A 27,114-nucleotide genomic window follows, 5' to 3' on the forward strand; every position below is an offset into this window, starting at 1 on the left:
CAAGCAGAATCCTGACATTTTCTGCAAAGAGCAAAAAGGAGATGAGCCTTGCAAGGAAGAACAGGGCAGGGAAGCAAAACAGGGTCAAGTGTCCAGCTCTTCTGGAAAGTCAGACAGTGCAAGAACCTCTTATCCGTGTTCCCGTCTGTCCTTTGAGTATTAATGCTTGTAGTGAGCAGGGTGGGGTCGGGTCTTGGGAGGAGGGGTCTCATCTCCTTCCTGGGAGGGAGGACAATGGTGGGGTGGAGAAGAAGCAGAGTCAGGACATCTGTGAGAGGAGGCCAGAGAGGTTGTCAATTTGGCTCTCTCTGGAATGAACTGTAATCAGAAATGGAGGGCGGACTTGTGATCCAGCTCTTGAGGCAAGAAAGCAGCAGGCCTTTGATCCGGGTCTTGAGGCTGGATGACACGTGTCTTCCATCGAGATCTTGAGGCTGGAAGGCTCACCTTTCGTCAGGGCCACACCTTCTGCTGGAAGGACACAGGAAGAAGGAAGGGGTGTGTTTGTCCTTTGCCTGTTTGCCCTGCCTTTGCCAGCACACCCGTTCATTCACTGGCATCTGAGCCTACTTCTTTGGGATTCTAACATATACAGAAGACTAGCTGGGACATTCAGCCTCGCGGGACTGAGCAGCTACCAGATTCTTGGGTTTTCCATTTCACAGCTAGCCATTTATTGTGGGACTATAGCTTGAAAGTCATTCCAAGTACATATACACATATGTATCTTATACACATATATGTAATATACACACATACAATTATATATAATATATAATAATATGTTACATATATATTATAACATATATTCTAAGCTCTGTGGCACTAGAGAACCCTGACTGATACAGGGGTGCAGCTATAAAATGGGGTTAATGGTGCCCACCTTGCTGAATCATCAGGGGATTAAATATGATACTGTGGGTGAGGTAACTGTAGAGGATGTGACATACTGAAAATACTCATCACATGGTGATTGTGATTATCTGGATGCAGGTAATCACTCCCGATGACTGTGATGACTGCGGCGCTGTCATGATGTGAAGGTAAGAAGTACGGTGAGGAAGGGGCCCTCTGCAGCCTCTTCTAGAAGGGAGGAAGGACAAGAGCCTCTTACCTGACTGCTCCTGTCTGCCCTTTGGGAGGCTAATGCTGGCAGCCTGCAGTTGCTAAAAGCCATGACCACAAAATGGGAGTGACCATGGGGAAGGTTTGCGGCCCTCCAGGCCTCCTTGCCACGCCCCCCCTCCCCGCCAATCCTGACACTGGGGCACTCTTTGGTCTCGACGAAGTTAGCAGTGATTTAGCAGCTAACAAATACTTACTGAGTGCTTGTGTGCATGGCATTGTGTTAGGCCTTGGGGTCTGTAGCTGCAATAAACAAACAAACAAACAAACAAACAAACAAATAAATAACGGGCCCAATGTTCCAGAAGGTAGCATCAAATTTAGCCCAAAGAGAATATGCTATCCTTTTATGAGTCAGGACGCTCCTGGTTGCCCAGGCCAAGCACTGGAACATTCTTAATGCTTTTCTTTCTCTCACACTGTTTATCCAATTCACTGTGAAGTCCCGCTGGCTCCATCTTCAGCTTATTAAAAAAAAATCTCACCACTTCTCACTCCTGTTACCCTAATTCAGGTCACCGTCATCTCCTGGATTGCTACAGGAGCCCCTTAGTTGGTTTTTTTTTTATTTTATTATTTTAGCCTGTTCTCTCAGGTCCCCTGTCCCCATGGCAGCCGGAGTGAATTTCCTAAAGCGTACATCCTGATATTGCTTCCCTGCTCCATTGCTCCGTCTCTTCACTCCTGAGTGAAGGCAAAGTCTCTGCGTCCACCTCCAGGGCCGCCCTTGGACTTGCTTGTTTCTCTAGTCCCACTGGACTCTGACAACAGCAGCATCCGCTAGTATGAAATGAACCCCACTTCCTGGAAGAGGCAGGGAGTGAAGACAGTGTGAGCCCCCCCCTACTGCTAGCAGGCTTCCAGGAAGCACAGCAGTGTGGCTTCCCCTCACAGGGGCCCTGAATTAAATTGGCTCACAGCATGCCAGGCAAGGAGAGGTCAGATGTTATTAAAAGCATAAATGCAGACAATGTTTAAAGAGGAGTATAAGCTTCACATAGAAAAGTGTGCAATACTAACACATCTGAATATATAAATAGCTCCTGTAAGTCAACTAGAAAATGGAAAAAAAAGATGTATAACTCAAAAAATAGGAGAAGGCAATGCAAAAATAACTCAGTAGAAAATTAAATGTCCTGTAAGTATCTAGGGGCAAAAAGAACTTACCTCACCAGGAATCAACAAGACACACATTCAAGCACTAAGATGTTTTCTTTTACCAATGCAACTGGCAGAATAGGAAGGTTTATGATGTGGCTCTGGGGAGATGGCTCAGTAGATAAAGGTGCTTGCTGCCAAGCTCGATGACCTGAGTTCAACCCCTGGGACCCACAGAGTTGAGCAACTTTTCCTGCAACTTGATGGTTCTTGGAAGGACCACGTATGCTCTCAATACAATAAAATCTGATGTGCATCCGGGTCCCTTCCAGTTTCCTGGTGCTGTGGACCAGACTCTTCTGGAAGCCACTGAGCAGTGTGTGCTTTATTTCCTTGTTGTTACTGTAGGCAGTGTTGGGAGTCAGGGCGTGGCCCCCAAATCTTCTCCATGTCCTGATGTCAAAATGTCTGGGTTTCTTCCAATTTTTCTTAATTTTGACATATCTGACTTACTGGTGCCAGATGCAAGTTTCGGTCTCATTTTGGTGTTCCTGGGTCTCACCAGAGATCTGAGGGCAGCCCTGATGCTGAGCAGGAGATGGTTACCACCTTCTTGGGCAGCGTTGAGGTAGAGCTCTAAAACTTTTATTTTATATACGTTGCAGACAGATGTTTCTTGTTATGTACCCGAGAATGACCTTGAACTTCCGACCCTCGTGCTTATGTCTCCAGAGTACCCGGGACTCGAGTGCAACATCTTGCCCTGTTTATTTGGTCCTGGGGGTTAAACTGGGTTTGTGTGTGCGAGGCAAGAGCTCTACCCACTGTACTACACCACCAGCCATAACTTTCTACTTCTGGACCTAGTAAGTTTGTTAGTAATGCTGTTTTTAATAGTGAAAACTAGAAGAGACCTTTCTCTTCTTTCCTTTCTTTCTTTCTTTTTTTTTTTTTTTTTTGAGATAGGGTCTTATGTAGTTCAGGTTGGCCCTCACTCTGTATTGGAGGATAATCTTGAACTTCTGGTCTTCCTGCTATGCTGTGTTAGAGAGAGATCGAACTCAGGGTTTTCTACATGCTAGGCAAGCTCTCTACCAACCAAACTAGCTCCCTAACCACATGGACAAAGCTGGATGCCCACAGGAGCGCCTTTTCTTTTTGTAGAAAAAAGCTGCCCGTGTGTGGCTGGTGGGAGTGGGTGTTGGGCCTGTGCTTGCCAGGCATGCGCGTAAAAGTCAGATTACAATTTTCAGGAAGTCAGTTTTCTCCCTCAACCTTTAGTCCAGGTAATGAACTCAGGTCCTTACGGTTGTGTGGCAAGCGCCTTTATCCACTAAGTCACAGGGAATATTCAATCATCAGCGTGGCTTAAATGGAGCAGCATTCTTGAGTTAAGTCTCTATGTACCAGCACAGAACAGTCTTAGAAACACATTGATACATAAATGAAAGAGACTGGTTGCAAAGCAACATCTATGTTAGAATCTTTTCATATTATTAACAGAACTGTGTGTACTCATACATTTATGTGATAATGCGTCGAAAGGTCTGGAGAGGGGAGTCAGTTCTAACTATGGTAGGAGGAGCAGGCCTGCCACGTGGAGAGCCATCTGCTCTATTTCTATACTCTTTACACTCTATGACAGTAATGTGTTTTTGTATTATCTGTGTAGTTAAAAATTTGGGTGGGAGCTACGTATGGTGGTTCATGCCTGTTATCTCAGCCCTTGGGAGATGGTTGAAGGTGAATCAGAAATTTGAAAGCCATCTGGGAGCACAATGAGTTGAGACCAGCCTGAACTACATGAGATTCAGTCTCAAGAGAAAGATTAAAATAAAAGCATTAGGGGCAGGTCCTATTGGCACAAACCTGGAATCCCACCTACTCAGGAGGCTGAGGACCACAAATTCAAGAACTGCCAGGTCTACAGGATGAGTTCAAAGTCAGTGTAGGTAACATAGTAAGACTCCATTTCAAAATAGGAAGTAAAAACACATTTCCACAGTGTGTACATGACCCTGAGCTTCATCTCCACTATAAAAATGTAAGCATGCTCACATATGACTAATTTGAAAACTCAAAAATTTTAGGTCTTTCATAAATACAATGGTCTTCCCATACCCTAGCTCCACAGTGTACCCATTCCACAGATGCAAAAGCAACTAGGGATAAGTGCTTAGTGAGGTTTTGTAGCTGGGGATAAAGAGAAGGAACCAATATTCACAGAGAAGTCAGAGTGTTTGGCCTGGGTCGGTGATTAGAGTATGAAGCAGTTCTGACCCTTGAGAAGTACATCGTTTTATTAGGGAAGCAATATTCCTCAATATTCCAAGACAAAGTGGTCTAAACTGGTAACAACCAAATAAGAGTCCACAAGCTCACTTAGGTGACATTCACCTATAATACCAAAACTAGGGAGACTGAGGCAGGAGGATCATGAATTTGAGACTGGCTTTCGCTACATGACAAGATCTATCAGGCTGAGGGCTAAGAACTTCACATCCAAATTTTCACATTACTATTATTATAACTAATTGTATCCCCCTGCCTCTAACCCTCTGATATACGAACTGTAGTTTTGTTGCTCTAATTGTCTAGATGGAAAGGTTGAGATGCAGGTGGGCTAAGGTATTCATGGGTAGGAATTTTGGAAGATGAAGTGAACTAGGCTCACTTCAAGCCCCACTCCTTTAAAATACCTTTGTAAAGAAATGGGTCGGTTAATAAAGTGCCTAGCCCTCTCGAGGCCCTGGTGTTGATTCCCAGCACCACATAAATGAGACATCGTGGTGCACATCTGTAATTCCAGCACCAGGAGGGTAGAGAAAGGAGAATCAGGAGTCCTAGATCACTCTCAGTCACATTTTGAGCTTCAGGAACGGGCTCTTTGGGAAAGTGTAGAAGCCAAGGACGGTCATTGGGGAAGAGAAGGGTTATTGCCCATCTTTCTGTTATCCCCCTGCAGTCAGGGACCCTAGCAACTTGGCTCTGTATCTACTTGGATGGAATTCCCTTCTTTCTGACCTTTCCTCTCCGTCTTGCCTGTTGTACCAGGGATAGTACTAAAGCTTCCCACGTGCTATGCAAGCTACGCAAGCACCACACCACTGAGCTACATCGCCAGTCCTACTGGTTTAGTTAATTTATCTTTACTTGAACACCAATTTATTTTATCAGGATTCAATATCACTGAATCATGAAACCAACCTGGGTGTTCAACAGCAGAGGAATGTGATGTGGGATTCCCCTCTGCATGCTATGAATATGTTTTATTTTCTTGGGTTAATAAAGAACTGCTTTGGCCAATGGCACAGTAGAATATAGGTAGGCAGAAAAACTAAACTGAATGCAGGGAGAAAAAAGGTGGATCCCGGGAGAAGCCATGTAGCTGTGGAAGGAGAAAGACGCTGGCACCTTACCAGTAAACCACAGCCTCATGATGATACATGGATTAATAGAAATGGGTTAATTTAAGATATAAGAGTTAGTTAATAAGAAGCCTGGGATAATAGGCCCAAGAGTATGTAATTAATATTAAGCTTCAGAATGGATATTTCATAAATGGCTGCTAGACCTAATGAGTGGGACCTGGTGGGTGGAGAGAAACTGGTCCAAGGGGACCAGTGGAATGGATAATATTTGTAACTACAGGAATGGATAAAGAAAACATGTCATTCCAAAAGAAGAAGAAGAAGAAGAAGAAGAAGAAGAAGAAGAAGAAGAAGAAGAAGAAGAAGAAGAAGAAGAAGAAGAAGAAGAAAAAGAAGAAGAAGAAGAAGAAGAAGTCAGGCAATGGTGGCGCATGCCTTTAATCCCAGCGCTCGGGAGGCAGAGTCAGGCATATCTCTGTGAGTTTGAGGTCAGCCTGGTCTACAAGAGCTAGTTCCAGGACAGGTTTCAAAAGCTACAGAGAAGCCCTGTCATGAAAAACAAAATCAAAAACAAAAAAAAACATGTCATGTGTGCACTAAGGAACTTTCTTCTGCCATAAAGAAGAACAAAGTTATTTTATTTGCAGAAAAATGGAAGTGTGGTCCCATCCACAGAGCTGGAGACACCTAAACATGATAAAATTCTTTTCAAGCTACCTGTGGATTATAAAATTCACTATTTTAAAACATTCAGTTCAGTGGTTTGGAGTGTAGCTATTCAGCATGTATTCAGAAGTGTAACTGTCAACATTACCTAATCTTAATACATTTTCATTTCTCCTAAAGAAACCCCACATCAGCAATCTCTGTATTTCTCTCTTAGCACCCAAATCCCTGCTTCCTATTCTTACACATTTGTCTCTTCTGGATATTTCGGTAGCATGAATTCTAATTGGACTTAATAATAAAAACATGGAGTCAGATATTAGAGGGTGAAAGCTGAAAGACCAGAGAAGTAGAGCAGCCACCACTAGTTCTGACCTCTACGAAATCTCCTCAGACCAAAAAGGGCCAAGCTCCTGACTCCTCCTACATTATAGTCCTCAGTCTGCCCAGCCATATCCCTTCCTGTCTCCACTTTTCTAGTAGGGGAATTAAAGGCATGCGATTCCAAATACTGGAATTAAAGGTGTGAGCCATCATCTCCTTTCTCTGTTTCTCTTTGTGACTGGATCAATTTTGTGTAGCTCAGGGTGGCCTTGAACTCACAGAGATTCATCTGCCTCTGACTCCCAAGTGCTAGGACTAAAGGTGTGTGCCACCACCGCCTGCTCTCTATGGCTAACTAGTGACCTAGCTCTGCACTCTGATCTTCAGAGAAGCTTTATTAGTTAGATTGCAAACAAAATATGATGGGCACCAAATGTAGCACAGTCTTAATTAGTCTTATTAAATAAAAATTCTGGAGTCAGATATTGGGGTAAATACAGAAATACCAAAGAAGTAAAGGAGTCAGCCACTAGAGAGACTTTTTATTTCTAACAAATCCTTAATCCAAATGGGAAATCCAACCTCTACGATTCCTCAGACTGAACCCTGAGCTTCTACCTTATATTCCTCTCTCCACCCAGTCATATTGCTTCCTGTCTCCACCTCTGTTGTGCTTGGATTAAAGGTGCGAGCCACCACTGCTTGGCTCCGTTTCTCTTTTAGACTGATTCAGTCACGTGTAGCCCAGGGTGGCCTTGAATTCACGGAGATCCATCCTATTTTAGAGTCAAACACCCTGTGGCACATTGTGGCAAGCTTCCTTCATCTGGTGTGCTTTCAGGGTCTCTCCGTGTTTGTAGCATAAATCAATATTTTATTCCTTTTGGTTTTATTTGTCTTTGAGACAAAGCCTCAGGTAGACCGGGCTAGCCCAAAACTTGCTTATATAGGCCAGGCTGGCCTCACTCACAATTGTCCTACTTCTGCCACACACAGCTTTGACTTCCCACTTAATAAGAGTTCTTTAAAGCACAGCAACTGTTTTATTTTAAGGAAGTTGCATTTATATATGCTTCCTCTTTGCTTTCCTTTAAGCCATGGACTAACTCGTGGTTACAAGAATTAAGCTTATGTTGTCTTCTGAGGCTTTAGCCTGTATATAGGGATCAGATCCATTTTGAGTTATTTTTCCATGAAGGCTAATTCCTTCCTCTGAAGGTTGACTCCACGCTATCCCTACCGCAACTACACAGAAGTGATAATTTGCTTCCTAATCCTAAACAGCTGTCATTAAGGAACCCTTACTTTCAAACCCGAGGCAGGCTCTGAGCTGAAGCAGCAGGCCTGAACTATTTCCATGTTCAAAACACTAGCTAGTTTACATTTAGTCTTCTATCTGATCCCTCAATAACCAAGTCAGAAGAACATTGTACACTTTAGAGATGAAAAAGACCGACTTGGAGAAGCAGATGTGTGCCTTGAAATCACACAGGGACCCACCTGGCTGGGCTGGAATTAGACCTGGAGGAGGTTAACTTTGTCGAGAAGGAAACAGATGTCTTGAGTGCTTATCACAGCCCTGTCTCGTGTTTGTTGAGCTTTCCTTTGGGACACTGAAGCCAAGGCTGACAAACTTGTTGTGTGGCCAAGGTTGGCCTTGAGCTCCTGATTCTCCTGCCTTTGCTTCCTAAGTGCTGGGACTATAAGATCTGTGCCGCCACCTCTACTTCCACTGTTCCGTGAACTTGGGTAAGTGACACACACCCCTCTTAGGGTCTCAGTTTTGTCATGGAGAAGAGAAGGAGTTGTGTCCAAACAGCATTAGTAATATTTTATCAAGACTTCAAGTATGTAAGGATAGCAGATTTAAGACTGTGGATAACCTTAAGAGGCAGGGATAATCACTTCCCAGAAAAGGGAGTGGAGGCTCTGAAGCCAGCACCTGCGAACACTCAGCTTGGAAATGTTAGGACTGGGCTAGAAATCTACCTTTCTCTTCACAACCCCTCCATATCCGTAAGTCACCCTTCTTCCTTAACCTTCAATCCCTCCCACCCCCAACTCCATAAAAGTCAACCAATAGCCCTTCCTCGTGGTGTTGTGTGCAGAGTCTTTGGGGGGAGCTGAGGGAGAGAGCAAGACTCAGCCTGACTTCGGACTCCATATTCTATGCCTCTTAAGAGCTGGGGATATTAGGCATGGACCGCCACTCATGGCTCTCTAAGGGACTCTTTATTGAGCTTCCGTATCACGCTAAACCTTGTTATAGGACTGGAATAGAAAATAAGACAAAATCCCAGTTCCCAGCTTATACTCTACCCAAAGGGCAGAGAAACAAAACAAAGCTACACAAACAGGTATTAGACTGATGAGTTAATAAATAGTGGTGATGGTGACTCGGGAGACTTAAGAGGTGACATTTCAGGTTTGGGTTCCTGCCAAAACATATTTGTAAAGACTTGAATGATCCAAAAGAGGTTTATGTGGGACAATTAGGGGATATAGACAGCCTAGGAGAAGCCATTGGCTCATAGGTAAAAAATGGCTTGTAAGAAATTAAATGAAGTCATGTGTCAGTGCAAGGCCAGTAAATGCTGCGGGATTCATTTAGTACAGAAGCTTTTATTGTATGCTCCGTGCCACCAATAGCAGTGAGCGCGGAGAATGACCCCGTGCATATATAATCCCATTTCCCACCATTACGGGAGAAGCAGGTGAAAACTTAATTCCTGTTCACGTTATTATGAATATGCCTTAGATCATCCCTAAGGCTCCGGGTTTTCCAGTCAAGCCTCGACGGCCTCGATCCCTCCTCCTGCCGCCAGGGTGCGCTGCGCCGTTCCTCAGCTGGATGGCAGCTCGCTCTTCCGTACTTCCCTTCTCGCTGCGCAGCTCTTCCGGTAGCGGGCGGAAGCAGGGGGTTTGTGGCTGCAGACGCCGGGGTCCGGAGGCATGGCGTGGGCGGGGCCGGGGGAGGTGTGCACCGAGCAGGCAAGGGCGACCCTTGCCCCGGCCCCATGAGCCAGGACCCGACAGGTGAGGACTTGTCCTTTTCGGCCGGTGGGAGCTCCGCAGCGGGCTCCTCCCCGCATGATAGCCAGGCCCCACGAGCCCCGGCGCCAGGCTTTGCCCGGGGAGGCTCCGCCCTGGGCTTTTCTTTCCGGGGGCGCCCTTGGGCATGTGTGTCTGCCTCTTGGCATCCTTTTCTTGTTTTGTAAGCAGTCGCCAAGTGAGGGGACGTCTGCATTTGCTCTAACGAGGAAAAAACAAAACAAAACAAAAAATCAACTACTTGGTTTCACACATTTAGTGACCCGATTTAGCCAGGCTTTCTTTTATTCCAAAACGTACCAAAGCGTACCAAAGCGTCTTTCATGTGCTGCCCCTAGGGCTAGATAAAGAATAAACCGTTGCGACCGAAGTTGACCTGGTTTCTTCCAATAGAGTACTGTTGAGCGAGGTTCAGCGAGGAGACTCAAACATGAAACACAATCATGCAAGCGAACATGTAAATAAAAGTTGCGACAGAATACGATAGAAAGAGCAAGAAAAAGATGAACCCTCATTTAGGAAGGGTGGTCAAGAAAGATTTTCCAAATATCGACGCTAAAGATGGAACAGGAGAAGTTAAGGCAAGGACCGGGGAGAATGCATTTCGGAAAAGGAAGAGATACCCCTGTGTTTTTCCGCGTTGGCCGAGAAAATGGCTTGAGGTAGGCCCAGGGTTTAAGAAGGGAGCTTGCTATGTGCCAAGCGCTGGCTGTGGTGGGCACACACAGGAGGGGTGTAGCTGACCCAGAAAACTCACTGTAAGTATGCACATAAGTAAAACACAGAGTTGCGGGAAAGGAGAGGCCTGGCTAGTGTGTTGGGATATCAGTCTCACGACGTGAAAGAAGACCTTTGAAGACAAGATGATGAAGCTGATACCCCAGGTCGTTCTCAAAGGTGAAGAATTTGGTTTCTACAAAAGGCAACTTGTTACAGACGACTTGTTACAGACCTCAGTGTTTCTTTCCTAGGGCTAAAGTGGCCATAGGCAATATGTAAATGACTGAGTGTGGTTGTGTTCCAGGGAATGGTTCTTTCCAAAACCAATCAGGGTAGTAGTTTAGAGTCTTGACTCCCTCAGGTCTAGCTCAGCACGCCTTGCCTTTTAGATCCTTATCGGGTGGATGTAGCTTGGATTTGGATAAGCTTGAAACAAAAGGATTGGGAAACAATACCTTTACTATGGGTTGTAGGGTTTCTGGGCTACTTGTTAGCAAAGCCTTTGCCAAACGCGTATTCCCCCCCACCCCCCTCCCCAATCTTCTGATTCCTTTCTGATTATTGGTGTGCATTCTTTCTTTGTTGGCCATTTGTGTGTCTTTGGGGAGATGTCTTCCAAATATTTTATCTGGTTTAATTTTTTTTTTTTTTAAAGAATTGGGTTTTGCTGGGCGGTGGTGGTACACGCCTTTCTAATCCCAGCACTAGGGAGGTAGAGACAGGCGGATCTCTGTGAGTTCGAGGCCAGCCTGGTCTACAAGAGCTAGTTCCAGGACACAGAGAAACCCTGTCTTGAAAAACAAAACAAAGCAAACAAAAAAATTGTGGCTATTCATTGAGTTCTAGGAGTTCTTTAAATATGCTATATATTAACTCCTTGTTATATATTTGGCCAGCAAATATTTCTGTTCATTCTGTAGGTTGCCCTTTCACTTTTGTTTGTTTATTTATTTATTTTGAGACAGCGTTTCTTTGTGTAGCCCTGGCTGTCCTGGAACTCATTCTGTAGACCAGGCTGACCTTGAACTCACAGAGATCTGTCTACGGCTGCCTCCCCAATGCTTAAAGGCTTGTGCCCCCAAGCCTGGCATCCTTTCGCGCTTTCTAACTGCAACTTTTAGCGCCTAGATGTTTTTATGTATTCACGCTTAGCCATTTCTGGTTGTGTTGCCCATGGATTTGGTTTCACGTCATAAAAAGCCATTGCTAGATCCATTTTCATCAAGTTTCCCCCTGTGGTTTCCTTTGGAAGTTTTATAGCTAGAGGTCTTCCACTTAGTTTTTAATTCATTTTGAGTTAATTTTTTTTTGTAAATGGTGGAAGATAAGGGTATACTTTTATTTTCAAAATTCTTTTGCGTATGATACCCAGTCGTCCAGAAGCCGTGCACTGGAGAAACTCCCCTTTCCTGTTGTGTGACCTTGGCCTTCCTGAACACGAAGCAGTTTTGTCTGTGTGTGAGCTTATTAGGCTTCAGCTGATACCTGGGGGAGCAGCTTCAAGAAGGAGCTGTGCTGTGTCTGAGTTTCAGAGGGCTCAGTCCGGCATTATGGGGAGGGTCTGGCAGACAGGAAGCAGAGGAAAGGGGTGCAGGAAAGGGCCAGAATGAGATCAGCCTCCAAAGTCAAGTGTCCGTGCTTCTCCCACTTAGGTCTTCCACCCGTTGTCACCTCCCAGTAATGCTGCCTTTGAATCCATGAGATATTAACCCATTGGTTAGGCCAGAGTCCTCATGTTGGGAGCTGTGAACTCCCCAGATCCTGAATTTCTGGTAAACAACTTGTAATGCTTGCAGCTGCTCTGAGCACGAGACCCTCAGGAGTTCTTGATGGCGGGGGAGTGGGTTCTGGTGTGTTTGGTTGGGGCGTGGCTATCAGTTAAGGATCCCTATATAAGCTGCCCCTGGACACACTAAAGGGAGCATTCTTGTTTCAAGGATGACCCGTGTCTCTGTCCGTCTGTGAGTCTGTGTGTGTTTCAATCTCCAGCCCCTTGCCCGGTTCACGAACTGTATGGTGGCGCATAGAGCGCAGACAGGCGTGGTGCGCTGCACCCTCATAGTCTACTAGTCTCTGGAATCGATGTCCAGACACCGAGAGGCGTGCTTCCCTCATCTCCTGGAGCAGTGCTTCTCAGCCTCTCTAATGCCCTGACCCTCTAATACAGGTCCTCATGTTGTGGTGACTCCCAGTCTTAAAATTATCTGCGTTGCTACTTCTTAACTGTAATTTTGCTACTTATGAATCGTAGTGTAAATATCTGTTTTCTGATGGTTTTAGGTGACCCTGTGAAAGGGTCCTTCAGCCACCAAATGGGTTGTAACCCACAGGTTGAGAACCTAGAGCATGTTGCTAAGATTAATCCTGGTTTATTTTGAGACTGTTCTTTTCAACTGGCCTGTGTAAGCAATGGTTATGCTTTTATTATTATTATGGCTTCGTAATAGGTTCTGGGATGAGGAAATATGAGCATTCCAGTTGTGTTATTTTCCATATCGTCTTAGTTATTTGGCATTCTTTGAGATTTCATATTATTTTCAGGGTGAAATTTTGTGTTTTCACAAAAATCCCATTGGGATTTTGATAGAGATTGCTTTAATCTATAGATCACTTTACAGCCCAGTAGGTGTGTATATGTGCATTCAATGCTACTTTATTTTAAAAAGACAGGGTCTTGGGACTGGGGAAAGTAGCAAAGTTGATAGAGTGCTTGCCTATCTATCACGTACAAGGCTCTAGCTTTGAGACCCAGCGCCCCGTAAATGAGGTGTGGGCGTGCAAGCCGGTAATCCCAACACTGGAGGGTTGGGGCAGAAGGACCAGAAGTTGACGGTCATCCATGGCTTCATGCTAAGTTCGAGGCCTACCTAGGATACGTGAGATTCTGTTTAAAAAATAAACAGACAAAGATAAGATTTCAGTCTGTATTCTGGTCTGATTTTGAATTTGAAGTGATATTCCTGCCTCCTGAGTGGTGGTGTGTGATACCCTGGGAGTGTGATTTTTGTGCTGTTCATGTCTCATGTACTTTGTTGACTTATTCTTTGAAAATTCCTGTTAACTTATACTTGGAAGGTATTCTTTCTGTATTGTATCCTCCTTTTAGATGTTTAGGTTTTGATATGTCAGGATCACTGTGTAACTCTAATCTTGGAAGGAGAAGTACTTGCTGGTCACTGTTGTCCTGGGAGGTCCTGGGTTCAGTAGAGTAAAAGTGATCTGTTTACTTTGCATGTACTTATGTATTAGTACGTTTTGTTCTGTTTTCTTGATTTCTGTTTTTTTTTTCCTATGCAGAGATGTTATAATGGATCATCATGTTTCCACCATTAAACCCCGAAGAATCCAAAATCAGAATGTCATTCACCGCTTAGAACGCCGGCGTATCAGTTCAGGCAGGGCGGGGACCCACTGGCATCAGGTCCGGGTGTTCCACCAGAATGTCTTCCCTAACTTCACCGTTGTCAACGTTGAAAAGCCTCCTTGTTTCTTGCGTAAATTCTCACCTGATGGGCGCTACTTTATTGCTTTTTCTTCTGACCAGACATCTCTTGAAATTTATGAGTACCAGGGCTGTCAGGCAGCCGAGGACCTCTTGCAAGGCTATGAAGGGGAGATCTTGTCCAATGGCAATGACCAGCGGTCAGTCAGCATCCGAGGCCGGCTTTTTGAACGTTTTTTCGTCCTGTTGCACATTACCAATGTAGCAGCCAATGGTGAGCACTTGAACCGGGAGTGTAGCCTCTTCACTGATGACTGCCGGTGTGTCATCGTGGGCTCCGCTGCCTATCTCCCAGATGAACCGCACCCTCCTTTCTATGAGGTCTATCGGAACAGTGAGTCAGTGACCCCCAATCCACGGTCCCCTCTGGAGGACTATTCCCTCCACATCATTGACCTTCACACGGGCCGTTTGTGTGACACACGCACCTTCAAGTGTGACAAAGTGGTCTTGTCACACAACCAGGGGCTGTACTTGTACAAAAACATCCTGGCCATCCTGTCTGTGCAGCAGCAGACCATTCACGTCTTCCAGGTGACGCCTGAAGGCACGTTCATCGATGTGCGGACCATCGGTCGCTTCTGCTATGAGGACGACCTGCTCACGGTGTCAGCCGTTTTCCCGGAGGTGCAGCGGGACAGTCAGACAGGCATGGCCAATCCCTTTAGGGACCCTTTCATCAACTCCCTGAAGCACCGCTTGCTGGTGTACCTGTGGCGCAGGGCCGAGCAGGATGGGAGCCCGATGGCCAAGAGGCGTTTCTTCCAGTACTTTGACCAGCTGCGGCAGCTGCGCATGTGGAAGATGCAGCTGCTGGACGAAAACCATCTGTTCATCAAATACACCAGCGAGGACGTAGTGACCCTGCGGGTCACAGACCCGTCTCAGGTATGGGCCGGGCCCCGCAGGAGTACACACCTTCACGTAACGTCCATTCTTGCTATACCTGAGTTCAGGCTTAAAGTCAGTTTTCTTTTCGTCTGACCTCACATACTAACGTTGACAAATGGAGGGTAAATGTCAAGTCACTGCCATGTAGACAGCCAACTTTGTGGTTCTTAGCTTTGTTCCACGGGGCATTTTCAGTTCCTGTCAGACAGGAGCCCGGATGCTGTAAGGTCGGGGCTTGGACCACATATGTATAATCCTGCCTGGACTTTTATAAGGTGGCTTATTGAACCAAACACGTCTGGCAGTGAGAATGAGCACTCCATGCAAAAGTAGAAATCCTTTGGGGCTCAGTGGTAGAGAGCTTGTCTAACATATGAGCTTTGGGTCCCCAGCACTGAAAAAAAAAAATCTAAACTCCGACCTGGCAGCCAGGTTGATGGAGCACTCACTATGCTGATAATCCCAGCGTGGGAATGTGGAGGCAAAGAGATCTCGGGCTCAAGGGCAGGGAGTTCCAGACCAGTTAGTACCATGTGACCTTGACTCCAAAAACGAAAGGCAGAGAAGTGGTGCTGGGACGGAATCACACAGGCAGTACTGAGACAGTTAAAATACCCTCTGGAAATCCAGGGAACCCTGAACACTTGTCTCTCAAAAGCTCTCCAGTTCTCTGAGTAAGAGGCCTACCTTTCTGTACCTTTGGCTCCCTTACCGAAAGTCAGTTCTCCTGTTTGGAATTCTCTATTTTAGAAATAGAGAACAGTAAAGCAAATAGCAAACTAAGACACTAGCCAGCTCTACCTTCAGGAAGTACTATACATTGGTGGGGGTTGGCTCAGTGGATAAAGCATCTGGCTTATAAACACGAGGGGAGTTTGGATTCCCAGAACCAACTAAGTGCCAGGTGGGTGTGTGTGGTGGCCTGCTTGTAATCCCAGTGCTCAGAAGGTGGAGACAGAGCCAAGTGGCTAATCGGCAAGTTCCGGGTCCCACTGACAGACACCACCTTAATGGATAGGATGGACAGGGACTGAAGAAGGCTCCCAGCATCAGCCTTAGGCCTTTGTGTGCCCAGGTGTGGCCCAGACACACCGGAGTGCACCACATGTGCATGAGAGACAAGGAAGGAAGAAATCATTTCTCAGCCTCGCTCAGCCTGTGGTAAAATATCTTCCAACACCCCACCACACACACCTCCCCATCAGAGCTTGCGCATTCTGAAAAGGGGTGGGTGGCGATTGGATCAGCTTTTCTTTTTCTTCCTTGTTAATGATGAACAGTGTCACTGAGCCACCGCGGTGAGCATCTAGTTCATCTTTCACGTCATGGAAGATGGGTGGTAGAGTCCTTGACTTCTTTCTCCTCCTGTCCTGAGTTTCCCAGTCTGCTGTAGAGGGAAGGCTGACAAGTGTTTGTGTAATTTTATAGTCATATAATTATGAAAGATCCTGCTAAAACCCTGATATGATCAAAGCGGTGTCCTAGTCTATAGATGGGCCATGAGTCAGTCTTTTATTTAGGTTTCAGCTATAATTACCTTTCTATTTTGGAAGGAATAAGTTGTCTGTTATCACTGCGCGAAGATTATCCTTTTTTTCCCTTTGCTAAAAGGTGACCTATTTTTTTCTGGTAGTTCCAGTCAGTTACAGCTAGACACGCTGCTGGGGCTCTGCCCTCTGCTCATGGAGTTTGAAACTCGACACCCAGTCTCTGTGCCCCAGTTGTCCTCTCCTCTCCTCTTCCCGTTTAATTTGATAAGTTCCCATAAGGTTAATGAGTAAAAACTGCATCCATAGGCAAAGCCTTGGTAATATTATGGGTATTATTCTCAGGTTGCCCTCCAGCCTCTTTAATTTGCAGCCAAATTTAATTTCCAGGTGACTACAAAGTCATGTAAAAGGAGCTCTGGGCAGGACTAATTAGTAGTGAGACAGGTGGGCCCAATGGCTCCAAGATGGGTAATAGAGATTTAGACTCAATCAGAGGAGGGTGAAGCACTAATCCTTGTGTCCTGAAGACGTCTTTGAATCCTGCTGGCAGCTTGCAGCTTTACTGCACACTGCAGCATTCACTGCGACACAAACTCAAGGCACCTGGAGCTGTCTGCTAGGCAAGGCAGAGGGAGCACTGGAGTGCCGAGGAAGAGCCCCAGTCACCATGGCCCCATTCAGAAAAAGCCTGCCACCTATGGCATTTGAATGCTTTTCAGGTCCCCCTCTAATCTTAATTGCCAGAAATCTCGGATGTATCTCACAAAAGCTCTTGGCTGAAAGAACTTTTATGGAGAAAGAAATGGAAAATGCCGGTCTGGTTTTTCATTTGTCCATCTGCAGTGTCCTGCGTGGACACAAGTTGCCTGGGCAGTTTGCGCACACAATGTGCTTAAGGTGTCTCTCTGTGTGCTAGAAATATTAAGAGGGAAAAATAAATGCCCCTAAATTGAACTTTCAACTGTACACATAGAAGAGGAAATCATTTACCAACAGGCAGCCCTGGGCTGCAAATCACTTTCTCAGCAGGAAAGAAAATTAAATCTGGCATTTTAAAACTTTTTTTTTTTAATCTTAGGGTGGATTGGGGAACAGGTAGGGGAATAAACATTTGGAAAGAAAAATATTGAATTTGCACAGTTTGAAGTGAAAGATTGAAAGCCTTTTTATATATACACGCTGGCTAGCTTAGTAACCCACGCAGCACGGAGGCCGTGGGAAGTCTAGTGGCATCGGGGCTCTCCACCGATAGAGCCAACGCCACTTCCTCCATTTCTAGACGCTCTGAAGCCATGTTCCTTCCCTCTCTAGTGCCAAGGCTGGGGTCCCTGAACGCATTGTTGTGGGGTGTGGACTTTAAGTCCAGCAGGCAGTTTCCTGGGCACGGGTGTCCCATGCGGTCTGTTTTCTTCTGCAGGCCTCGTTCTTTGTGGTGTACAACATGGTGACGACAGAGGTGATCGCGGTGTTTGAGAACACATCTGATGAGCTGCTGGAGCTCTTTGAGAACTTCTGTGACCTCTTCCGCAATGCTACCCTGCACAGTGAAGTCCAGTTTCCTTGTTCAGCCTCTAGCAACAATTTTGCACGGCAGATCCAGCGCCGGTAAGCTATTCTGCCAGACTTCCCAGGGTTCACTTTCAGTGGTTGGTATGAGGCTGGTAGCCGTTTGTTTCAGGAACTATGTATTCTGTTTGTCCACCTGGCCTTTGGGAAGCAACTCTGTCATGCTCAAGTTTTCCTATCTCTGAGGGCCTGTGTAATTTTTTATGCATCTTCTGGGTCCTTCTTAGGCTATATGTGACCTGCTGAAAGATAGCATCTGTTTATTGCTGTATTCTCAGTGGTGCATTGCCAAGCCCTTAAATATTTGTGGAATGAGCGATGAAGATCATTTTAGAACTGCATATTGAATACAGCCATTGTATCTGTTCTATATAGTAAACCCCTCTAGAAGTAAAGTGCAGGGATAGAGGGCTGAGCCGTAAACCAGAAGACAAGCCAGAAGTCCATGTTATCTAAGAACCGTCTTAGTACATTAGCAGGAAAGGAATAGTTCCTTTGGGCCAAGAACCCATTCTAACTCTGATGTGGTCAGGTAAGGCCTCCTCGTCTTTCATACCTAAATTGCCCTAACCTTGACGAGGCATGGAGAATATCTGTTTTTGACCCCCAAATAGGCCAGATCACATGGAACAGATGAGTCAGAGCAAGCATTGCTGCTTCTGGGAAAGATGAGCAAAAAGGTGACTTAGTGCAGTGGCTCTGTGTGTACAGGGACAGTGGTGGGTTAGATGGAGAGATGCTGACACCTCATTGCTGTCTTCTCGCCAGTGCGCTTACCTTCTGCCTTAGGAGCACGGTTTCCTTCTCAGTCTCACTGTGGAGCCTAAGCTGGTCTTGGACCCAAGGTGATTCACCTTCCTTAGCCTTCCTAGTGCTGGGATTACAGGGCGGGGTACCACTCCTCTCCCTTTCTGGTGGCAGTGCTGTGAACTGAACCTAGGAATCGTCTATCAAAATTAGCTTTTAAGTTAATCATCTCATTAGCATGCTACAGGAGGTAGGTGTCCTCGTTTCTTCCTGTTGCTTTGATAAACACCATGACCAAAAACACCCTGAGGAAGAATGGGTTCATTTCAGCTGAGACTTCTAGGTCACACTCCATTGCTGAAGAAAATCCAAGCTGAGATTCATGGCAGGAACCTGGAGGCAGGAACCTGGAGGCAGGAACCGACATAGAACCACAGAGGAGTGCTGTTTAGTGTCTTGTTCCCAGCTCCTTCCTAGCTGGCTTTTTGATGTAGTCTGGTACCACCTTTCCACAGTGGGGTGGGCCCTCCTTCATTCATCAGTAATTAAAGCAGTTCTCCACAGATGTGGCCACAGGCCAGTACCATCTAGGCGATTCTCATTTAGAATCCATATTCAGCTGGACAGTCGTGGTGCACGCCTTTAATCCCAGCACTTGAAAGGCAGAGGAGGCAGGTGTAGCTCTGTGAGTGTAGTAGGAACGGCGGGCCACTTCCCACCGCCCGCCCGGCTAGCTTTCCCCGAAATAATTACACGAAAACTGTATTCTTTTAAACACTGCTTGGCCCCTTAGTTCCAGCCTCTTATTGGCTAACTCTCACATCTTGATTAACCCATTTCTATTAATGTGTGTAGCACCACGAGGTGGTGGCTTACCAGGAAGGATCTTAACCTGTGTCTGTCTCGGAGAGGAGAGTCATGGCGACTGCCTCACTGCCTTCTTCCCAGCATTCTGTTCTGTCTACTCCACCCACCTATGATCTGACCTATCAGGCCAAGCAGTTTCTTTATTAATTAACCAATGAAAGCAACAGAAATACAGAAGACTCTCCTACATTATGTGAGTTCGAGGCCAGTCTGGTCTACAAAGCAAGTTCCAGGACAGCTAGGACTGTTACACAGAGAAACCATCTCAAAAAATCCCCCCCCAAAAAAAAAGAAAAGAAGAGAATCCTATATTCAAAGATAATTCCAGATCTGTGAGACTCAAAAATAAAATCATCCTTTCTGTGTCTTTCTGAGGAAGCCTTTGGAAGCTAAGCCACACAGGACAGGGATGGTTTGTCAGCAGCAGAGCCAGAGTTCTGACGGTGCTGAAAGTGATGCTGCAGGATCAGGCCTCACAGATCAGACCTGAGGGCTGAGAGAGTGTATCATTACTGCTGTTCTGGTAGCGCCATCAATGGCATGTGAGCAGAGCTGTTGAAGGAGACCAGGAGCTACCCGTGGTTAACCAGGAAGACAGATAACACTCAGCAGAGGCAATAAGAAACCCAAGGCTGAGGAGTTCTGAGGCCTTTTAAGGACACCAACGAGGCCGCTGGCTGGATTGGAGTGCACAAGGGGTCCTAGCTGGAGATGGGCCGGGGACACAAATGGCTGTCGTACAACTTCAGATGGTGCAGTGTTTGATAGTGTTGCATTTCCTCTCTTTCTCTCTCCTCCATCCTCCTCCTTCCTCTCTTGCCCCCTTTCCCCCTCCCCCCTCCTCCTCTTCCCTCTGGCTCCCTCTGTCTCTTTGCTGCTACCCACTGAGGACTGATCCCAGGGGCCTGTGGTATGTTTGGCAAGTGCTATGTCACTGAGCTATATCCCAGCCATCTTTGTGCATTTTTTATTTTAAGGGGTCTCACTAAATTGCCCAGACTGGTCTAGATCTTGTTCTTGAACTTTCAGTCCTGCCTCCATGTCCCAAATAGCTGGCATTACAGACCTCTGTCAGTAACCAGATGGGTTTCCTTATTTTAAACTGAGAAAACACATGTGTTGTGTGTTGATGGGGCTGATCCTGTAGAGAAAGATACTGCCTTGTATGTGTGAGGAGAGGAGATCTGCCGAGTGCCATGCAGGGATGGATGCTCTGTGGGGAGACCTTAGAGGTTCTCTCTGCTCCCCTGTGTTCATGAGTAACACACCAGAGGTAGATGAGGTAGCTGTGCAGAGTGGGAGGCAGGCCGGACTGTGGAAGCGCAGGGGAATATCCTTCCTCGTCGAAGGCCTGCGTGGGGTTTGTGGCCGTAAGGTCGAAGTGAGCATTACTGTTTGCTTTTCTCCAGCCGCAGGAAACGGAGCGGCACAGGCACAGAAACAGCAGAGCTGAACTTGACTAGAGCACGAATCTAAGACATGGTTCAAGGTTTAGAGCATGCGTGCAGCAGAGCTGTTGCATGGTCAATTGTGGACTGTAAGGTGGCTAACGAAGAGAGGACAACATGGAAGGAAAATGTTGGCGGAGTCAGGGTTTTGAAGGATTGTTGAAGTTGGGGTGTGGAGACTGAATCTGGAGAGACAGAGGATGGCCGGAACATGGGATGGGACACCTTGGGTTACAGTGGTTACAGGTGAGAATGAGGCTGTTAGGGGATGGGAGGCCATGTCGTTAGAAGGATGGCTACTGAGAATTTTGAAGTCACTTAGAATTGGGCAGAGTGACACAGCAAAGGGCTAAGCGCTGCGGATACCAGAGGGATGGCTTCTGTGTTTCAGGCGGTGCGGAGCTGGGAGGATGGAGATATGGTGGGTGTTGCTGAAGACTAGGAACTGCTTCAATGTACAGATCGTGTAGGTTGCCCTGGATGCTTTGGGGTCATCAAAGCCAGGAGCCAACTCCCATCATGTTACTGTCATGTGACAGGGACAGGGACACAGCTCCATGGTGCCGTCTGCAGTAGCCTGAGGAGTTCCTTCACTGGAGTACAAGCAGATCCATGTCATGACAATAGAAAAGAATCTTAGGATGAGCCAGGGCGTAGCAGAATTGGAAGTTATTAGAAGACCTTTTGAGCAGATCTAAGAACAGGGTTAAGAACAAGGGTTAATAGAGAGGCGCTCAGGAAAGGGTGAGACATAGCCACGCGGTTATGGGGCCCTCACCTGAGAGTTGTGGTTAATGTCTTTCCAGTAGCTGTATGTGCTGGTTTTGGTGGCTTCTTGATTATATCTAAAAGGGCCGCTAAGGAGCCTTTCCTTTTCTCTTCCTTTTCTGGCAAATGAGGTTTAGGACGGTTTCCGAGATGCATTGAATAGAACAGCTGATGAAAGCCCTAGTTCACAAGAGCTGCAGGGACAGTGGCGATTTTACACCTTTTTTAAAGCTACTGCGCGTGTGTGGCGTGTGTGAGCGCGAGTGCGTGTGCCATGGCACTCTCGGGCTGTCGGGGGACTCTCTGGAGTTGGCCATCGCCTTCCGCTGCGGGATCAGCTGACTGAAGTCAGGTCAGCTCTCCAGGCTTGTGTGGCACATCCGCCTGCTGAGCCCTCTGGGTTTTAACTGTGAGTACTGAACCGAGGCAGCTGCTGAGAAAGCCTTCCTCACTGGTCCTTTGTTCTAGGTTCAAAGACACGATTATAAATGCCAAGTATGGAGGCCACACGGAGGCTGTGCGTCGGCTGCTCGGCCAGCTCCCCATCAGTGCCCAGTCTTACAGTGGCAGCCCCTACCTGGATTTGTCTCTCTTCAGCTACGATGACAAGTGGGTGTCAGTCATGGAGCGACCCAAGACTTGTGGAGATCACCCGATCAGGTACTTTGTCATGACCACAGCTCCAGACTGCTTCAAATGGAGGGCACCTGCCTTCTCTGTCCTCTTCTCTGACATGGCTCAGTGACTGACAGTCTCTTCTCATGCTTTGGCTAGAAGGAAAGGAAGGTTCGTTCGTTCGTTCGTTCTTTCTTTCTTTCTTTCTTTCTTTCTTTCTTTCTTTCTTTCTTTCTTTCCCTCCCTCCCTCCCTCCCTCCCTCCCTCCCTCCCTCCCTCCCTCCCTCCCTCCCTCCCTTCTTTCTTTCTTTCTTTCTTTCTTTCTTTCTTTCTAATTTTTTTTGGTTTTTCGAGACAGGGTTTCTCTGTAGCTTTGGAGCCTGTCCTGGAACTAGCTCTTGTAGACCAGGCTGGCCTCAAACTCACAGAGATCCACCTTCCTCTACCTTCCAAGTGCAGGATTAAAGGTATGCACCACCACCATCTGGCAGGAAGGCTGCTTCTAGTGAGTGCTGAGGGTTCGGATCATTTACGTGTTTTTCTCAGAAGTTAGCTACTGCTGCTCTTGGCTCCCAGTGAAAACATTTTACTCAGATAAATGCTGTTTGCTTTTAAAAGTCTCCATGGAAGCCAGACAGTGATTGATGCACGTCCTTAATCCCAGCACTGGCAGGCAGAGGCAGGTAGATCTTGAGTTTGATGCTAGCTTGTTCAACACAGCGAGTTCCAGGACAACCAGGTCTACAAAGAGAAACCTTGTCTTGAAAATAAAGCAAAACAAAAAATAAAAGCATCCAAGGAAATGAGCTGTATTTTCCATTTTTAATAACCTAATGGTGTTCCTTAACATATTTTGCATCCAGTATATCTTATGGAAATCATTTTATCTTTGTTACTAAGTAGAAAAGGCAGAGATAATTTCTTAGTTGTGTAATATTTTTGTTTGTTTGTTTAGGATTATTTTATATACATTAGTATTTTGTCTACATGTGTGTACGTACACCATCTGGTGCCTACAGATGTCAGAAGAGGGTGTCAGATCCCCTGACCTGGAGTTATGGTTGGTTGTGAACGACCATACTGGCAGTTACAGGTGGTTGTGTGCTACCATGTGGGTGCTGGGAATTGAATCCAGACTCTCTGGTAGAGCAACAAGTACCCTCAACCACTGAGCTATCTGTCTTTATAGCTCCTACTGCTGGGGTCTTAAAATTAGCCCCTTGTAGGCATCTTCTCTCCTGAGAGTCACACCTGTTCCTCTGCATCTGGAGCCTGTGCTGTTATCGATACAACCAAAAGGAACTGGATCTGTCTCTAGTGGGGATTAAAGGCGTGCACCACCACTGCCCGGCTTATGGGTTTACTTTTCTTTTTCTTTTTTCTTGCAGTGACATTATTGTTCATCACCAACTTGTTCATCCGTCATCTTCCTCACATATGGGCTCTGTTCATTGCGTGCTGGGAGTAGTGGCTCCTATGTTTTTCATTCCTCCTGCTTTCCTACAAATTGGTAGTTAGATTTAGAAGCACAAACAGCTCACCTTAAATTATGAACCCCGTATGTGTTGGGAACTAATGTGCTTTTTACGCATAAAAGCACATAATGGGCCTCATTTGATTTAGTCAAATAGATACATCCTTGTCCTTGCCGTTTCCCGTCTTTTCAGTTTGACAAGACGAGCCAGAGCAGCGCACGCGCAGGGCCATTGCTGTGACGAGGCGGCTCCCCTCCGTCACGTCGTGCCCTAAGGCTTCTGAAGAGGCCGCGTTGTCAGACGCCTTCAGTGTCAGTTCTGTTCCGGTCTCTGTCAATGTGTGTGTTTGTTCATCTGTAGCTTTACTCACTGCAGGCGCCATGGCTTGCCTGCTGCTTTAGCTTTAGGGATGACCTTCCGTTATGATACACAGTCTGCACACTGACACACTGTTCCCTCAGGTAGACATGCCGTCATCTCTCCAGCCTTCTGCCTACCTCTTCTGTGCATTTTTATATTAGAGCAACTCTGATAATGCCATTGTTAATCATTTAAATTAAATTCTTAGGATATGAATTCTTGGGAATGGTATTATTTTATCAAAGAGTATAAATATCCTTGAGCTCAGGGGTGGCACATTTCCCTAGTATGTGCAGGTCCTGGATTTGAGCCTCAGCTCTGCAATAATAATAATAATAATGATAATAATATAGCAATGATGCAAAGTCTGAGTCCCTTTAGACTTGTTTCTTTATCTGTCTTCTAGAAAAGGAAGTCAGAACAACTCTCCTCCAGCCTGTTCATCATCTCTAGTTTCCCAAATCACAAGCCATTCAGAAATACCTTTTGTCAGTTGTGTTAGGTGGAAAATCCAAATCCAAACCACTAGCCATGTTGTTTGTAGGCAGGTGCCCTGCTGCTGAGCTGTGTCCCTAGCACATGATTTAATTTCTGTATGTGAAAAATAACAGCCTTGAGAGAGAATTTATTTTATTTTTTTACTGAGATACTCTCATGTAGCCCAGGTAAGCTTCAAACTTGCTATATAGCCAAGGCCGGCCTTGGATTCCATATCTCTTGCTCGGTCTTCCAGAGTGCTGGGATTACAGGCATGTATGTGCAAGAATTTGTTCTTAAAACTGGAAATCTTAAAGATTAGCTCAGAGCGGCACTGTTGTAGCCACCAGCCACTTATGGCTGTTGAGCACTTACTGCCAGACGAGGTCACGCTGAGGTATATGCAGGTCTCGAGTACATTTCAGATTTCAGAGACGCAGGGACAGAGCAGCTCATGATTTTTTTGTTTTTTTTGAGTGATTGTGGGTTATAACGACTAAGTAGTATTCTGGATATATTGGATTAAATTAAATATATTACAAAATAAATTCCACTTTTTGTTTTACTTTTTTTCTTTTTAATGTGGCTCTTCAAAGATTTAAAGTTACACATGAAGCTTAGACTTGCTGTTGGCATTTCATTTGTAACGCCAGCTTAGACAGTCTTTTGACAGGAGCTTCTGGAAGCCAGAAAGTTGTAGTTTAGAGTCTCATTCAGGGTCATCTTGAGAAGTGATCACCAATTAAGGACAGGAGTTAACTTTACAATCACTCTGCCTCTAATGTGAACTGCTCAATAAGGTGGCTTGTGGTTCTACTAAGCTGCAGTTGCTGCAAGAGGCCTTTTCCTTTATCAGATGAGCTACTGAGTGTCTCCATCCCCTGCTGTCCAGATTTCAAGATGGCAGCGATAGCAACACCGTGTCTCTTTTCTGTTTAGGTTCTATGCCCGGGACTCTGGCTTGCTGAAGTTTGAGATCCAGGCAGGCTTGCTGGGCCGCCCCATCAACCACACAGTGCGGCGCCTCGTTGCCTTCACCTTTCACCCTTTTGAGCCGTTCGCTATCTCTGTGCAGAGGACTAACGCAGAGTATGTTGTCAACTTCCACATGCGACACTGCTGTACCTCGCTGCCCCACCACAGCCGCACTGCCCAGGACTTCGCCCCTGCTTGACGCCATGGACTCCAGAGCAAAAGCCGCAGGCTGCCAGCTTTGGGGATTCCAGACTGGAAGCCCTCCCCGACCTAAGACAGCGCCTGAGGCACGGGGGACGGAGTGCAACCTAGTGGGCCTTGGTTTTCCTGTTACCTGGCTGATCATTTTTAAAGTTCTCTCGCTTTTCCCTGTGGGAACACTTAGCATTACGTCCATTCTATTTTGTTTACTTAGCATTTTATTATGACTGTGAAGATAGAAGCATTACACCTTCCCCCTGGATGCCAATCTTCGGCATTACGGTCTGAAACCTGCAGCAGGTAAATCATGTTTACTCCTGAGAATTATGTACTCCTTTCCACTTCTCCGACAAGCAGGGCTCTTTATAAGAGAAAATAAAGTCTTGGTATTTTCTTATGAAACTCTCCTTTGCTTGATGTTCCCCTAGTGCTCTGTGGATACTGGGCTGAGAGACAGAAGGCCTGTGAGAGCAACGCGGGCCCTGGATGCAGCAGCTGCTCCTCGGTGTGCTAAGTGGCTAGTAGTGCCCGCATGAAAGGCAGTCATTTGCCAGGATTGTTCCCTCCCCAAGGGCTTTCTGCTGGTAATTGTTAGCACCGGAGACGCGGGGGTAATCACGCGTCCTCATGTGGAAGCATGCCCACATCTGCTGCCCGTGTCAAAGCGGTGGGAGAGCAGGCAGTCCTGTGAGTCTTGGCAGAAACAAACAATGTGTGGCACGTACTGTCCTTGGAGGAGCAGGCGCTGGAAAGCTCCAGGTGTCCCTAAACAGATCAAACCGGCTGCACCTGGGTGGCTGAGCTCTTGTAGCTCTCCTGTAGACCCCTGCTGGCCCTAGACTGCGTCCCTCTGTGACGTTGTCATCCCGTCTCCTCCAGAGGGCTTGTCAGCCTGTGTAGATCTCATTTGCATAATGTGTCCCCCGGAATAATGTAGTCAGCTTGTTTAGAAACATCTGTCTCAGAAGGCACCTTTGAAATGTTTTGTACCAAAGCAATCTGTAGAAGGAGCCATGGATGCTAGCAGCTGCGTCCTGTATTCCTTCCGCTAGCCAGACTTCTGGGAAGCATAGGAAATGTGATAGGCGATCCTGAGCCGCACCCAAGCCAGTGTTATTAATGTCCTCATCTCTGGTATTGAGTAGCTAAATTTATCCTCCGCCTTCAAGCTCTGAGTACCTCCTATGAATCAGGTTGATATTGTACTAAGAATGAGGAGGGCGAGAAGGATGTGGCTGTTAATTCAACAGAGAAAACCTTTTACAGAGTTTCCCTGAGGACGAGGGAGGGACGTGAAGGAGAAGCAAGGAAGGGAAGACTGGGGAAGAGCCCCTGTAGTTGCATTGTTGAGTGTGTCATGTGACCCAGGGTGGTGCC

General features: G+C 46.3%; 1 protein-coding gene across 3 annotated transcripts; it reads left to right on the top strand.

The window, feature by feature from the left end:
• Nucleotides 1-9,465: 9,465 nt before the first annotated feature.
• Nucleotides 9,466-26,139, top strand: Det1 (DET1 partner of COP1 E3 ubiquitin ligase). Of its 3 annotated transcripts, none has more exons than XM_048434862.3 (5): nt 9,466-9,620; nt 13,653-14,745; nt 17,656-17,843; nt 22,103-22,294; nt 25,501-26,139. In XM_048434862.3, the coding sequence occupies exons 2-5, from the start codon at nt 13,663-13,665 to the stop codon at nt 25,733-25,735; spliced, it is 1,698 nt and encodes a 565-aa protein (XP_048290819.1). In that variant the 5' UTR covers nt 9,466-9,620; nt 13,653-13,662; the 3' UTR covers nt 25,736-26,139. The 3 variants fall into 3 exon arrangements, with proteins under 3 accessions (XP_048290819.1, XP_048290820.1, XP_085538747.1); XM_048434863.3 differs by lacking the exon at nt 9,466-9,620 and adding an exon at nt 9,707-10,297; XM_085682621.2 differs by lacking the exon at nt 9,466-9,620 and adding an exon at nt 10,380-10,532.
• The last annotated feature ends 975 nt before the right edge of the window (nt 26,140-27,114 follow it).

Source organism: Myodes glareolus, chromosome 24, assembly GCF_982192425.1.
Source record: "Myodes glareolus chromosome 24, mMyoGla1.1, whole genome shotgun sequence".
In the NCBI taxonomy this organism is placed as follows: domain Eukaryota; kingdom Metazoa; phylum Chordata; class Mammalia; order Rodentia; family Cricetidae; genus Myodes; species Myodes glareolus.